At 41.4% G+C, this 16,195-nt stretch overlaps 1 protein-coding gene across 1 annotated transcript in view; it reads right to left on the bottom strand.

Moving 5' to 3' along the window:
• RP1 (RP1 axonemal microtubule associated) overlaps nucleotides 1-16,195 on the bottom strand; it is a 221,553-nt gene that overhangs the window by 8,669 nt on the left and 196,689 nt on the right. The window contains exons 48-54 of the mRNA XM_063131303.1: nucleotides 13,839-14,046; nucleotides 11,225-11,284; nucleotides 10,425-10,603; nucleotides 9,028-9,244; nucleotides 5,704-5,861; nucleotides 5,522-5,597; nucleotides 3,415-3,493 (exon numbers count right to left, since the gene is read on the bottom strand). Coding sequence (XP_062987373.1) covers nucleotides 3,415-3,493; nucleotides 5,522-5,597; nucleotides 5,704-5,861; nucleotides 9,028-9,244; nucleotides 10,425-10,603; nucleotides 11,225-11,284; nucleotides 13,839-14,046 — 977 coding nt within the window. The remainder of the gene's footprint in view (nucleotides 1-3,414; nucleotides 3,494-5,521; nucleotides 5,598-5,703; nucleotides 5,862-9,027; nucleotides 9,245-10,424; nucleotides 10,604-11,224; nucleotides 11,285-13,838; nucleotides 14,047-16,195) is intronic.

The following is a 16,195-nucleotide window of genomic DNA, read 5'->3' as shown; positions in this document are numbered from 1 at the left end:
CTTGGAGGTTACCAGTTCATAAACCACTAAATACAGGTTATCCCTGTCCAGATAGGGGCATAGCTGGGCCAACAGCTGAAGCTGGTGAAAGGCACTCTATTGAACTGAGACTATACCTGAACCTCAAGTGACAATGATGGCTATAGGTGAATTGCCAAGCAATACCGTACAACACAGAAACCAGCAGCCAAAGATAAAACAAATATGACATATATTCATGAAACAAAAAACCTACGGTTTACAAAAAAACATTAAGGCTCTACAGCTTTCACCCAAGCACCAAAAAGCAGGGAAATTGGGAGTTAAGGCTCACAAGCCTTTAACACCACATCCTCCCTAAGGAGGCAGAAAGTGCCAGTGAAATTCTCATTCTCCCAAAGCAGATAAACCATGAGGACAGGATGGAGAATAGGATATGCAGAGGTGACTGCGGGGTTATAGAAAACTGATGATGAGCAATTTAGGCCAATCTACTTCTCTCCTTTTTTTAGAGCAGCCCTTCCCCAATCAGGTGCCCTCCAAAGGTGTTGATCTACAACTCCGATCATTGCAAGTCACTATGTCACATGGATATTAATCAGTTGACAACCAAGCCAGGATCAGTCAGGATGTTACACTATGTTCACATCCAATATAAAATCAAAGCTAGTGTTATGTGTTGAACCCACTTTTCAAATTAATAAATGAACCCGCAGAAGTTATGCTCTCTGACTTGTAATCATCAGTCTAATTTTAACTTTTCAGTAGCCAGTGTCCAGAGTTAAAAGCTTTTTATAACTGCCTCATAAAAGGAAGCATTTCATGTTTTGTGTCTGTATTTGGAGACAACTTCAAAAATTGTTCTACTGGAACTAAAAATCTGATTAATTCAGGAAGAACACAAGATGATACAGGGAAATATTCTATATTAGAATAAGTTACAGTTTATTATGTTAATTATTATAGCCCATTTTATGCTACATGCTTTTTCTTCATGTTTGCATCTTAAAGTAGCAGATTGTGATCAAGCTTGTGGTCAAGTTTCAAGCCTGCACAGGCTGCATTTCCATCCATAGATATTTACTCAAAAGTAAGACCCATTGAATTTCCTTGGTTCTTTAAGAGCAACATACTTGCTTTTAAATTTGCCATTCTCAGCACTCTATGTGTGCTATGTATGCCTGCTCCATCTATCCCTATATTTCCCTGCAAGACCCAGCCAGAGGAGGTCAGTAAATTAAACCCAGGGATGAAAGATGGGATTCCAACAAGTTTAGCTAAGAGTGATTGCTTTAGAACATGGACCTACCAGGAATGGTAAGACAAGGTTTCTGGCAGACACATCTAGGCCACTTTATGGCCTGTCCCTCTGTTTGGTAGCCTGTTTGTCTTTAGTAGTCTGAGGTCCAGATCTTTTCAGAAGGGTGAACATTCATAAGGTGACCATATGGAAAGGAGGACAGGCCATCCAAACTGGTGGCCAGCAAAACATCTTGTGATACTGAATTCTATGCACTGTGTGAAGAAGTACCTCTTTTCACTTGTCCTGCATCTCCCACCAATCAGCTTCATGGGATGTACCTGGGAATCCAGTATTATGAGACTAGGAGAAAAAGTCTCTCTATCCACTTTCTATACACTGTGCATAATTTTATACATCACTATCATGTCTTCCCTCACTCACCTTTTCTGTAACCTAAACAGTCCCCGATCTGATAACCTTCCCTCATAGAGGAGTTGCTCCCACTCGTGGATCATTTTAGCTGCACTTTTCTGCATTTTTTTAGATTGTGCAATTAAAGATGTGAAAGCTCACAAAAAAATAGGTGGGAAAGTCCCCCTCCCCCTGGACTATTTGGGTGTGTGTATCAAAAATTGTGGAAATGGGCCAGCTTTAGATTATGAAATATTTTTCTTTAGAATTTAATTTATATATTGTTATCCAGTCTTTACTCCCTCCCAAAATGATTTCTAAAAACCATGTAATAAGAACATAGGAAGCTTAAACCATTCTCTCACAAAAAGCCATGGCCTGTAAATACACAGAGCTTACAGAGAGAACTTACAACAAAATCCACACACCCCTTCAAGCTAGTGCATGGGAGTGAGACTCATTGCACTTGATGGAACTTACTTCTGAGTAGACATGCTTAGGATTGAATATAAAATCAAGCAACAGCAATGATCAAATGAAGAATGAAGGAAGCAAGAATGGACAATTGTGCCAATCAACAAATACTTTTGCTTTACACTGCATCCCAGATAATACAGATGAAGAATCGCTAAAAACAAACAAACAAAAAACAAAAAAACAAAAACACACACACACACCGGTTTTTAAAAAGGCTGCAATCCTCTACACACTTATCTGGAAGTAAGACCCACTGCATCCCATGGAACTTACTCTGAGTAGACATGCATAGGATTGAATTAAAAATCAAGCAGCAGCAATAATTAAATGAAGAGTAAGAGAACACACACACACACACACACACACACACACGTACACACACTCATACACACACACACAGAGCCAGCAAGCAAGGAAGTTTTTAATTGTAGGATTAGTGTGCTCGAAAGGAGAAAATCCTCAGTAACTTATCTCTCTCTCCCTGTCTCCAAGGTCCCAGGCAGTTTTTAAAAAGGCTGCAATCCTCTACATGCTTCCCTGGGAGTAAGACCCATTGCACTCAATGCAACTTACTTCTCAGCAGACTCCACTGTTAAGGGAATCCGCAAGGCAGGCAGTCCCCCTGACCTCTGAATGTTCCAATCCAGTTGAAGAGGTGAGAGGGAGGGAGATGCAACTGAGGGCTGCATGCAGTTACCAGAAGCTTCATTAGTTTCTATGGGAGCTCATGGCTCAAGATATATATTGTTTGTTTGTTTGTTTGTTTTAAAAAACTAAAGGGATTTTTTAAAAAAGGGGAAAAAAGAATGCTGATTCTATCAAATATAAGATCAAAGGAAGAGGAAACCATTGGAATTTTAATTAGGTAACCTGTCATTTCGTGACATGATGAGAGCAAAAATCCTCGCCAATCCTGTCTCAGTAATCACGGTGAAAGTTTTTCTTCTTCTTTTCTACTTTAAACTGCCCTCCTGCCCTCAATCTTTCACCAATCTTCTTGAATTTTTTAGTTTATGTAAAACCAACATTTATTTCAGGAAGATTGGTGAAACATTTTTGATTTTATGAATATTAGAATGATCAACCCCCCCCCAGTTATCCTTCTTTAATGGTAGAACACTTTTTCCCCTGTCCACACTTAACTAAGAACACACTGCTGTGCATTCTTAAATAACTAACAATGCTACAGAAATGTTCTAACGTGGATATTACATGGATATTTTATAAATATCGGCTAACATGCTGTCAAACACACCAAATGCCTTGGTTTATTGGGTGATTTGTGTTATATATCTCATACTCACTCATTCACTTCAAATATATAGACAGGTTCTTGCTTTGAAGCTTCCTTCAGGTGCAATGCTTTAATTCCCAGTTTGCAGGCTATAGTAGAAGCAACAAGCAATGAAAGTATTTCATTTCACACCTCGGGTTAATCTGAATCTGGTATTATCAAATCATATTTGATATCAATAAAATGATATCATTATAATTTTATCCATTGTAATAAGTCTCTTCACCATTTTCAAAATCAAACTTGTATTTAAAAGCAGTTTTAGTAAATATGCTTACATTTAGACCCCCAGGAATGTCACTGTGAAAACCGGAAAATATCTGTGTAAGGGTTGTCATATTTTAATGCACGTTGACCATTCATATCAATATTGGTATAACATATTGTACAACGTGAACGATTTTTTGGATATGTTAGTTTGTGGGGACACATACATCACAGATAATACAGATTAAGAATCACCCAAAAAACCCACAAAACCCCCCACTAACACCAACTTGTACGCAGTTCTATTCATTACTCCCCTGGGGTCTTCCTGTTTGTTCCTACATTTAGACCCCCAGCAGTTCCTATAAGACCAAATAAGTTCTATTAGGACTATTTTATGCCATTGAATTAAAAGGGGTTGATAAAATGTTTAAATGCCAAGGCTTTGCTCAGTCAGTTTTTGGATTGCCCTAGAGGTAGGGTTCACAAGTGTAAGGGCCAAACAAGATGTTTGCTTAATATGTGGCATGCAGATATGTATCTTTATTTTTCTTAACAAATTACAGGTCTGTGATCCTTACTGAGAATGCCAAACATGGGAGAAGGAGGCTTACCTCTTTACTCTCCAGCATGATCAGGACAAAAATTGCCCCTCCGTCTGGAGGTAGACCACTTAGGAAATATCTTCCCATTAGTGCCAAGGGGAATTTCCCCCTAATGTTATAGCTAGGCAGGGATAGATTATTTTGGTTCCAATGACATTTGGAAGGTAAGAGATAAGAGTCCCTTGCCCATGTGCCTTCTTTCTGGTAAGAATCACACCCCTACAGCCCTGTAATTTACTAAGAAATGACATGATATGCAGCTACATGCTGCATATCAAGCAAATGTTTAGTTTGGCCCCAGAAAGAAGCCAGCTGCCCAGCACACAAAGACGCTGTGGCTCCATCTCCATACCTGAGGTTGCAGCCAGGATTAGCCAGCAAATGCAAGATGTCCAAGCACAACTTGAAAGGTTAAGTAATTATTTGGGAGCAGGATCCCACATAGATGAAGCAGGGAGCCACCTACTGATTTCAGTTCAGTATCCGTTTATCATTGATGTTATGGACAAGACAGAGGGTTTGTCTACATCATATCGCAGGATCGATATCCCAAGATCGTCCCTGTGCATCCACATGATGCACACGGGATCCTGGGAGCAGGGAGGGATGATCCCTCCATTTCCCTGGGATATCTTGGGACACCTTTAGCCTGATTTTTCCCACACTCTCAGGATCCTCCCAAGAATGGGGGAAGTGTGGGTGCCTGTCCCAGTTTTGTCCCAGTTCTTTGAAAATACTTTTTCAAAGAACCTAAATACAAGGCAGGGGTGGGGTCTGAGCTCCAAAACACAAAAAAAATCACTCTTTTGCAACCAAATAAAGATAATGACAGAAGGCAAAACTTTACTTCACAGCATGCTAGTCCTAACCATTGATTTTTGTTTGTTTGTTGAATTAAACAAAATCTTAAGAAAAAACAAACAAAAATCATTTTGGGTAGGGAAAGTTGCATGTGCCAAGAGAGGTGTGTGCGGGCATCACACTGGAGACCCCAGATATAAGTGTTACTGAGCAGTTTGAGAAGACATGCATTTCAAAGGTGTCCAATTTGGGAGATTCCTTTCTGAGTGATTAAACCAACCTGAGCCATAGCCACAGCTTTGGGGAACTGATCATCTAAGTATCAGAGATGTCAATAGAACTTACCTTGAGACACGTATGTTTAACAGCAGGGCATAAAAACCTAACTATTTAATAAAAGTCGAGAGAGTCTGATTCTGTACAGGCTCCTGGTTTAACTGTCCAGTGTAAACACAAATACTGAAAAGTTACTTTAGTCATGTCTGCACAGTAAAAGAAACTTACATGACTTGCTTCCAATGAGAAATGTAACTTTGTGCAGTTCTCCCAGATCCACAGCATCTATCTGACCTGTAAATGACTAAAAATATGCAGTGCTATTTAGATAAGTTATAATTATATATGAAGTGTTATTTTTAGATTCCTTGATGCATAAAATTTTCCAGACACAACACTGAAAGGTAAACAATTACCTCATCATCTTGCTGGGTCATAGAAGGCAATGACAACAGAAGTGTTCTGTCTTCTGTCATTCCATTGGTTCCATATACACACAGAGTCATATGTACCAAGTTTATTTTGCTCAAAGTATCATTGGAAAACACTTTTACGTCGTATCTAAGCACTGTAAAATAAAAAGGAAAGTGAAATCTCCTGTAACAGTTTGTATAACTATTCCATGATCTGTTAGTTTAAATTGCTTACCACTATTTGACACATGGCATTCTTCACATGATTTGATGTACATAAATGTGAAAATTTCCCATGAGAGAGGGACTTAAATGAGTAGAATTACATATTTTTTATTTTGATATTTTTATATCCCCAGAGTTATGTCCTCCCCAATCTTTCTATGTTACTGAGAAAAGTGTGACAGAAAAAAACAACACTTGGATACTCTCATATTACCTCACTGTACTTCAGTGAAGAAATATGGAGGAAAAACAAATCAAATGGAAACACAAATGAGGAGTCCAACTACCATGAAGCTAGCTAGTCCTGTGAGCCCAAAGGGGCTTTGGAATGGATTTCTTTTTTTTGGAACAAACAGTAATCTGCCCTCTACAGACACATATATTGCATGGTAAAATGCAAAGTACCAGGCAGTCAAATTCACAAACCAATCATTACAGAGATTTAAAGCTGATTTGGTCCCACTGACTTCAGTGAAAATGAATTAGCTTAAACTAAGTACTTTGACTGAACTAGGTTGTACATTGGGTTATTAACATTCAGGATTTAAAAGTGGGTGGTTTTTCTCTTTTTAATACTTAGCAGCACTAATGATAAATTCTATATATAAAAAACACATTTTATTCAAACATTGATAGTATTTTTATTAGGGATGTGCTCTGCTTCTAATCGGACCGGCGAATTAGAAGCGGAGCGGGGTGCTTCGCCTCCCCTTAAGGCGGAGGCGAAGAGGATTGGGGGGCCGGTGGAGCGTGGCGAAGAGGATCAAGGTGAAGGCGGATCCTTTGCCTCGATCCGGAGCTCCGCCGGAAAGGTAAGTGGGGTTTACCAGGCCCTGTCGCTGTTGCCCATGCAGCGACAGCGGCAGGGCCCGGTAACCCCCCCTCCTCTCCCTTACCTGCCTCTGTCTGCGGTCCGTCGGCTTCTTCAATTGAGCCCGCGGTTCAACCAGGAAGTCTGGGCCGCACTTGCTGGTTGAACCGCGGGCTCAATTGAAGAAGCCGACGGACCGCGGACGGAGGCAGGTAAGGCCCTCCTCCCCCTTGGTCCCTTACTGGGCTCTGCCGCCGTCGCCGCACGGGCGGTGATGGTGGCAGGGCCCGGTAAACCCCCCACGCCCTCCTCTCCCTTACCTGCCTCCGTCCGCAGTCCGTCGGCTTCTTCAATTGAGCCCACGGTTCAACCAGGAAGTCTAGGCCGCACGGCCCAGACTTCCTGGTTGAACCGCGGGCTCAATTGAAGAAGCCGACGGACTGCGGACAGAGGCAGGTAAGGCCCCCCTCCCCCTTGGTCTCTTACCGGGCTCTGCCGCCGTCACCGGTAACCCCGCCGCCCTCCTCTCCCGGCCTTACCTGGCACCACTCCCCTCCACTGCGGAGCTCTGATTCGGAGCCGGAGCTCCGCGGCGAAGAGGAGCGGAGTATGGGTGGAGCGGCGCGGAGCGGAGCGGGCCGATCCGAAATTTTCGGATCGGCCCCCGGGGCAGAGCGGGGGTCCGTGCACACCCCTAATTTTTATGGAGAAAAGCTATTCCTATCCAGTGGAATATTTTGAGTCATTATTAGTTAATTTATGCAAAACATTTTACCTTTGGTTAGTAGTGTAACTTAGTAACAGTTTTGAGCTTATCTACACTTGTTTTAATTCTTTCCATATGGAAATTCATTGCAACATGACTACGTCTGTGTATTAAATCTCTCCTGCTTTTCCTCTTACTTTGAAATATAACTCAGTCCTGTTATTCTCTGGCAAACAAATCTTTTTCGACTTCCAGTTCATTCATTTAATGCTTCTCATAAATGTACCATGAAAAATAAATGTGATATGGCTAGAACAGATTTTTTTTTTTGCATGAAGACTGTGCCAAACTTCCAGAATGTGATTGAGGTCCATTTCTGTCCTATGCTAACATACGTAGATCTCTAAATCTCCACCCCATTTAGAAGTGGAATTCAGTGCATTCTTGGATATAACTCTGTATAGCTAATTATAGATAGAACATAATAAATAACTGTAAAAAACAACTGGGAAGAAAAGAAAAAAATGTATAGTACGTAAGATAGGCATGCCACATTTAACATGAAGATGAAATGCCCTTCACATGTCTATGCATAGTTGATTAATCATTGCTTTTAACTGATTAATCAATTAAGTGATTCAATTGCACATTGCCGTTAAGTCGATATAGGCACATTTTCGATATACTGAATTAAGTATGAGATAATATACGATCGATTAAACAAGACCTGTTACTCATTGGAGCTGCTTGGATATCAGTTTCCCCACCTAATCATATTAATTTCAAGAACATGCACTTCCTCTTCATTCTTCCCACAATCCCCACCCTCATTTCATGTAGAAGTGAATGCCTGGCCATGGGAATTTGGTGACTCAGGGTTCTCTGTTGATCTTGGATATTGAGATACCATCCCTACTACCTGGGGATGGAGAGTCAAGCAAAGTGTTGAAACACAAAGATTATCCCTTGTCTCAGTACACATAGAAGGGTAGGGAGAGCAATGCACCAACGGTGAGAAGGCATAGCTTCACCTTTTGCAGTAACACACAGGAACCAACTTAACTTCAGAAAATAAACAAATAAACCCTTAGTTCTCAGCATCATCAATTAAAATGCATCTTCAACATTTAATCTACATCCAATTAAAGCTTTTGACTGTAAAATGCAATGAATGAAATGAAATGAAATTACTAAAGACCTAGGCCTTAGCTAGACCTAAGGTTTATCCCGGGATCATCCTGGGGTCGTCCCTGCCTGCTCCCAGGATATCCTGTGTGTCATTTACATGAACAGGGATGACCCCGGGACGATCCCGGGATAAACCTTAGGTCTAGCTAAGGCCACAGTTTCCCTTTTCTCTCATGTATGTACATGCAAATACATGTACAGGCACACACCCATAACAAATGGAGGGTATAACTATGTTACTATAATTGAAATGAGTAACATTTTCTTTAATGAATATGTACTGAAGCCATACGTACCATCTATGAAATACTTAATGAAAGGCAATTAAAGCAACCTGTCTTGATAAGGATAATCAGAGGAACTTGATGGCCTAATGCCGATTTATACCTACCTGAAAGTGCTTCCCTTAATGGCCACTCTACAGGGAGCTCAAGCCATCGGTCTCCATTAAGAAGAGGAAGTGTTTTATTTATAGACAGACTGAAGGTATCCAGGGTTACTGTGTTCTGCATTTTACAGTGATGAAACAACTGGCATATGCTTTCTCCCAAGTGATGAACCCCAAGATTCACTTTATAGAGCATTCCCAGATCAGATGGGAAATGTATCTAGAAGGAAACAAGAGAACACGATCTCTACAGTGATTTAATCAGCTTTATGGACATTTTGAAGTGACATTTTCTTAAGCATTCTATAATGCCTCCTGACATCAGAGGGAACACAACTGGCCAATAAAGCTCTGGAAATCTCACTGACAAGGCCCTGTTTTCATGAAGAAGTAAAGACCTCAGGATGGAGCAAAGACATGTTGCAACCTGAGGCAAAAGACAAGACTATGCCACCACCACTCCACATACAGAATCAGACTGGACTAGCAGATGAATCTTAGGGCTCATCTACACCTGCAGCGCCCTTTGGGGAGTGGGGAGGGACAATCACGGATTTTTCTACTTCTGGGATTGTCCCACGGGGGACACGCCAGCAAGCTGTCCCGGAAGTAAAGTGGGACGTTCTGGGGCGCCATTTTTTTTTTAAATAAGAGGAGACGTTTTTGCAATTGCACAATTGCATGGACACAATCCTGCACGAAGCAATGGTTTTGTTTAAAACACACACGCACAACAAACTCAGCACTAGAAGAGGCTGAGTGCCATTCCAAAGATGGCGAAAATGCTCTCCCCTTCCCCCCTGATACTCACGGACTTCCCCACCCCACACAGCTCTGTGCCTGTTTCCTGAGCTCCGCTACTCATGGGGAAGAGGAAGAACCCAGGGAGGGATGGTCCCAAGATGGCATTAAAAAAACAGGAAAAAAGCTGTCTCAGCCATCCTGGGAGAACTGAGTGCTTGTCCCTGGTTCACCCGGGGATCAGCTGTACATAATTTAGATATGCAAGGATGGCCTGGTGACCACCCCGGGATAAATGGCAGGTGTAGACAAGCCTTTAGTTCAACAGGACAGTATCCTCCACCACACCTGAGGATGGCTGGCTAGCTTAAGGGATTCAGAGGGAGAAGAGGGGGAATTCCAGGGGGAACAGTGGAAGGATGTGACTGTTACCCCAATCCCCAGCATCCACAGCCTGAGACATTCACATAATTCTGCCAAATGGTACAGCAAGCCCTGAAGTAACTGATGACTAAATTACGCAGCTGCTAAGTTAAGCCTATCCGTTATTCCTGTAACAAAGCGTATACGTGGAGAAAAGCAAAGATGACAAAGAATATAAATACACACACACACACACACACACACACACACACACACACACATATATATCATTTTACATCATATGTCATATTGTCCTCAGCTTGATTTCCTATTTTGTTCTTCAAGGAAATTGGTTCAGATTTGCCATTGTTTCCATAAAACACCATAATCAATTTGGAAATGTTTTCCCAGGATGCCTTAAATTCTTTTGATGAGTCTTCATGACATTTAGTGAAACAAATCTTCCACGAACCTTCTGAACAAATAAAACAGAAGAACATTATGGGAAGGTTTTTGTTTGGTATAAGTTAGGGGCGTCATACCTCAAGTCTGCAGGCCAAATCTGAGTCAGCTTGGGGTCCCAATGCCCAGATTTCCCCAGATGGCCACAACCCCTTAACCCTAATGGCCAGTCAATTAGTAGTTTCCTGGCATTTGGACAATTATTTTCCCATCCTAGAAGGTTGCAATATCTCTCCCAAGGCTTAATTACTGTCAGTAAAAACTTCAAGCTAAAATATGTTGGATTTTGATGGTGGTGGGGAGTTTTGGCCTTAAACTTGGCCACACCCAATTTCACCTTTGGCCACTCCCACTACTAGAATGACACACACACCCCTGAGAACTTCTCCATAATTGAATTTGGCCCTCAGGTTGAAAGAAGTTTGGCACCCCTGGTATAAATTAACCAGCAGATAAAAAAATAGGCTAAAAAAATCCAATCTCATTTTAAACCAAATTATATCAGACTTGTGTTACTCTGTATATTTAAACATCATGGATAACATTGCCAACAATAGTAAAACAAAAGTGTTTTGAAAGATAGTTTTTGTTCAAACTGTCTGACATAGCTTTGACTACAGCAATATAAAATTACCTGATTTCATTTGTTGCCTTTGTAACAGTGAGTCAACTGCACTTCTCCTTTCCTGTAATTCTAATTAAAACAAAATAGAAAACCATATTCATGTACTTTTCTTTTTTTTGTAAAAGACTGTCTAGATCATCATAAATGTCTGTATGGGATACTTGCATGCTTTATCATTTATTTTCAAGTATTTGCATTTAATTTTGCAGTCTTGAAGGGAAATGGGAGAAAAATTATTTATTTAATTATTTAGTACATTAATATACCACTGAACATATTTAAAAATATATCTAAACACTAGGGGTTGCATCAGCACCCATATCTATACTTTGGATATTGCCCAACATCTTTTTCTTTGCTTAAAAGTTTCTCTCTCTCTCTCTCTCTCTCTCTCTCTCTCTCTCTGTGTGTGTGTGTGTGTGTCTGTGTGTGAGAGAGAGAGAGAGATAGAGAGAGAGAGATTAGGTCTGTGGAGCTAAGGGAAGAAGGGTTTTAAAATTCTGCCAACTATGCCATTTCCCCAGTTTAAGAGCTCCATCATGCCTACTTTTTTTCCTGGTATGCATCCGTGATTTTCACCTCTATATCATTAGCGCATCAAGTGCTGGTTACTTTCACATGTGTGCATTGTTGCGCTATTTCACCTTGTTTACCTTATTGCCTGTGCCAGTTTGCACTTCCTAGTATCACCCCCGCCCCCTCTCTTCCCCTTCCAGTTCACAGGTTCTTGTAGTTGATGGACATTTTGATGGATGTGGCCACCTTCCCCCCTCTGGTTTTGTTGTCTAAAGTTTAGTGATTTAGCATTTCATCAGCTGGGCACTTTGTACAGCAGGCAAAAAAAAAAAGAGGGAAGTTGAAATGCGTGGATGATAGAGCAATGAGAGTGGGATTGGAGCAGCAAATGTCCATTTGACTGACTCAATGCGCTTGAGGAGAACTGCCCGCGCCCTCCTCTTGTTGTTCTAAATCATTCTCTGCTGTCAGTAATGAACAGGATGAGGAAAAACAAACTGAACCTTAATCCAAACAAGACAGTAGAGCTTTTGAACCCCTCTTCAACACACACACACCCAAGAAGGGACATTCTGTGATGTAGTGCAAGGACAGCAATACATGGCGATGGAAGGGCGGTTTTATCCCAAGTGGAGAAAAAATGAGGAAAAGGTGAGATGACTGCAGGATAGGGATGACGCTGTGTGAGAGTCACGGGGCAAACAGTAAACATGGCAAGACGAAAGTGTGTTAAAACGCTGGTGTGATGGAGCTCTTAATGACAAACAGCAACTTGGTGGGGGCTGGGGCAATTCAAATAAGGAAACAGGCATGGCTATGATGCAAACTGGGCTACCCCATTTACTTTTAATGAAAGGGGTGGGGAAAATGAAAGGACATCCAATAAAAATGAAAAAATGAAAAAAAAATGAAAGGGCATCCTGGAGTGTGTGGTGGCTTCTCAGCTCCAGGTATTATTGGATGTGACAGATTGTCTAGATCCATTTCAATCTGGCTTCAGACCTGGTTATGGGACAGAGACTTCTTTGGTCACTTTGGTAGATGATCTATGCTGGGAACTGGACAGGAGGAATGTGCCCCTGTTATTCTGCTGGACTTTTTGGCAGCTTTCAATCCATGTTATCTTCTTGGGGGTCTGTGTGTGATGAGTCTTGGAGGCACTTTTATATGGTGGCTCTGGTCCTTCTTGGAGAGGCTATCTCAGAAGGTGGTGCTGGGGGATTTCTGTTGGACACCGTGGTTGTTGGCCTGTGTTGTCCCTTAGGGTTCTGTTTTATCCCCCATGCTATTTAACGTATACATGAAACCTCTGGAAGAGATTTCTGGAGTTTAGGGGTTTGGGGCCACCAGTTGGTGACAGCCAACTCTTATCTCTCCTTTCCATCTAAATCCATCTCTGATGTCAGTAATGAACTGGATGAGGAAAAACAAACTGAAGCTTAATCCAAACAAGACAGTAGAGCTTTTGAACAGTCAAAAGGCACATCAAGGAACAAGGATTCAGTCTGTGCTGGATGGGATTACACTCCCCCAAGACTCAGGCTTGTAGTTTGGGTGTACTCTTGGACTCAGCTCTGAACCTCAATGTCCAGGTCTGGGCAGTGGTGCCTGTTCCTAGAGGCATCTGATCTGGCCAGTCATATCCCATTTGGACTACCGTAACACACTCTACCTTCCCCATGTTCTTCAAGAAGCATGGCAAAACTGAGATGAGCTGCAAAGGGGAACTTTATCCATCATTAATAAACCCTACCTTATCAATATTCAATATACTTACCCTTTCCCCTCAGTAAATGGAAAGTCTGTGAACATCCCATGTCATTATAGCAACTCAACAAATGGTTTGGGATGGGAAAGCATGTAGACAATTGGTGAAAGGGCAAAAAAATCCCATAAGATTGTATTCCATATGGTTGCAAGTAGCAACAGCTTATTAATATTCCTTCTGTTAACTGCTAAGCTAGCTAGTGCTGTTGCTGTGGTAAGCAGAGATTCTGCATGGTGTGCTTTCTGTTAAAACAGGTTTATACTAAATAGAAAAAGTGGCAAGTTCTGCAGTTCTGAAGCAGATTCTCAGCAAATAAGTAATGTCTCAAATAATACTGACCTGTAACATTCAGAATTACTGAGACACATTGTTTCCTTTCAGTTCTGTCCCTTAGACATGTTTGAGCCATAAACAGGGTCTCTTTGCCTGCAAACTTTGGCTCTTTCACAATAATCTTCTCAAGGTGCCAGTCGGAGCCTTTTCCTTTTTCAACAAGAAGCTCATGCAGAGTCCCAATATCTACTGCTTCTACTTGAAAAACATCCACCTGGAGGGATCACAATCAACATGCAGAGGCCTTAATCAACAGAATAGTCAGACTGAAACATCACAATATGAAACTGTCAAGCATTTAAAAGCAAAACGAGAACAAAGCTTGGTGTTTCTTCAGATTTTATGTTGACAGACATTAATGAGAAAACTTGGGAAACCCAAATCATGCAAAGAAAAAAACTAAGTTATACTGCATTGACTTCCAAACAAAATTAATTGGCATAAGCTATAGAAACTGTGTGTGCATAATAGAAACCATGTGCAGCTAGCAATCACATACAGACAAACACAGAGATGAGAAGCTCCTATAAGCACAGAGCTGTGGGTCACAGCCATTGTGCTGGATCCAAACCTGCTGTTCCATGAAAACAAGGGGTTTGTTTTGTTCCATTTGGGGAAGAGAGCTGGATCAAGTGCTCCATGAACTGGAATCTCATGTGGGCAGAAGGGAGTGGAGGCAATTTATTTTAGCCTGTCCCCCCTCCCTTCTGCAGCCTCCAGCACCATCTCCCAGGATGTCTCAGAGGATTCCCTCACCCAGACCTCCAAAGCAGATTTGTCTCCTCTGCAAACTATCTAGAGGAATGCCCAATTCATGGAGTCCTACTCTGGGTGATTTTGAGTAGCTGTATACACAAATCTGATTTTGATGGGTAAAATTGAACTGAGGGGACAATTCCCATGTTACACAAATACAGGTAGTATATCAAGAATACAAGCCTTTTCTGAATAAATTGATCCTAGAATTGGAATACACAATTTCCTGCATCAGTCCCATTTTGGTCCATTGGACCAGTTCAGGTTAAGCAGGCTATGGACTGCAGTTTAAGACCTGCATTATAGAGAAAATGTGCACATTCACAAATCCTTTTGAAACATTGTTTAAGCTGTTCATAAGCTGGCTCTGTGTTCTACTTTGCAGAGGACACTCCTCAGTTTAAAGGGTTATCATAGGACAATCCTCTGACCAGTCCAAATGTAAAGATAAAGAACCATAAGAACAGCGAGCAGGGGCTTTGAAGTTACTTCCAGTATTAAAGGCAGTATGCCTATGTACACCAGTTGCTGAAGAACATGGGTGGAAAGGTGCTGTTGCACTCCTCTCCTGCTTGTGGGTTTTCCATGGGCAGCTGTTTGGCCATTGTGTGAACAGAATGCTGTACTAGATGGACCCTTAGTCTGATCCAGCATGGCTCTTCTTATGTTCTTAAGTTGCCCATTCACAGTTCGCATCTGGGCAGCAGACCGGACTGGCACACAGGTCATCTGGTTGCTGCTTTCCCATTATGGCCAGCTGTAATGGATTTCTATTTAAATTATAGTAATTATTTCTGAACTTGCAGGTCTCTCTATAAATTAACATATGTAAAATTTTATACAGAACTGTGCTCTCTTTTCCCCTCTTTTTGTATGATGCATTTCCTGCTTTTTGGCAATGTGTAACTGACCATCCTAACAAACAGGTTAAACCAATGTCTGTACTGAAAGAGAAATACGCTGTATAACCCTTCACAATATTCTCATTGACGTATTTAACACTCATGATACACGAGGACTACTTAAGAGCTGAATGAAGGCTAATCAACTGAATCTCAGTCCAGATAGGAGATATTGTTGGCAGGTGTTTAGTGCACCACAGAGGTGCTTGGCCTGGTCTAGATGGGGTCGCACTCCCTTCTTAAGGATCAGGTCTGCAGCTTGGGGGTGCTATTAGATCCATACCTGACTTTAGAATTGGTGGCTCAAAGTGCCTTTCCCCAACTTCAGTTGGTGGGCCAGCAGCAATCCTTCATGGGAAGTGATGATTTTTCTGGAGTTATTTGATGCTTAGTTAATATATGTGTTGGATTACTGCAATATGTTATTATATGTGAGGATGCCTTTGAAAACTGTTTGAAAACCTGAACTGGCAATGCAGCCAGATTAAGCAGTTGTCAATCAAAGAAAAGGTATAGTCCAATAATGGAATATCCTTCTCGTAGATATTTCTCTGGCACCATATGTTTGGTTATTTATGTGGCAAATTAAAATGGAGCCATTTTAAATGGGGAAATTGCCCAGTTTAGGGTCAATTAATATGAAGTCTCTTCCACTGTGTTATTGCTGCTTTCATCCATTTTGGTTTTTAGTTTCTTATTGTAAGT

Source organism: Elgaria multicarinata, chromosome 7, assembly GCF_023053635.1.
Source record: "Elgaria multicarinata webbii isolate HBS135686 ecotype San Diego chromosome 7, rElgMul1.1.pri, whole genome shotgun sequence".
NCBI lineage: Eukaryota > Metazoa > Chordata > Lepidosauria > Squamata > Anguidae > Elgaria > Elgaria multicarinata.
This window is presented reverse-complemented; position numbering and strand designations above follow the sequence as displayed.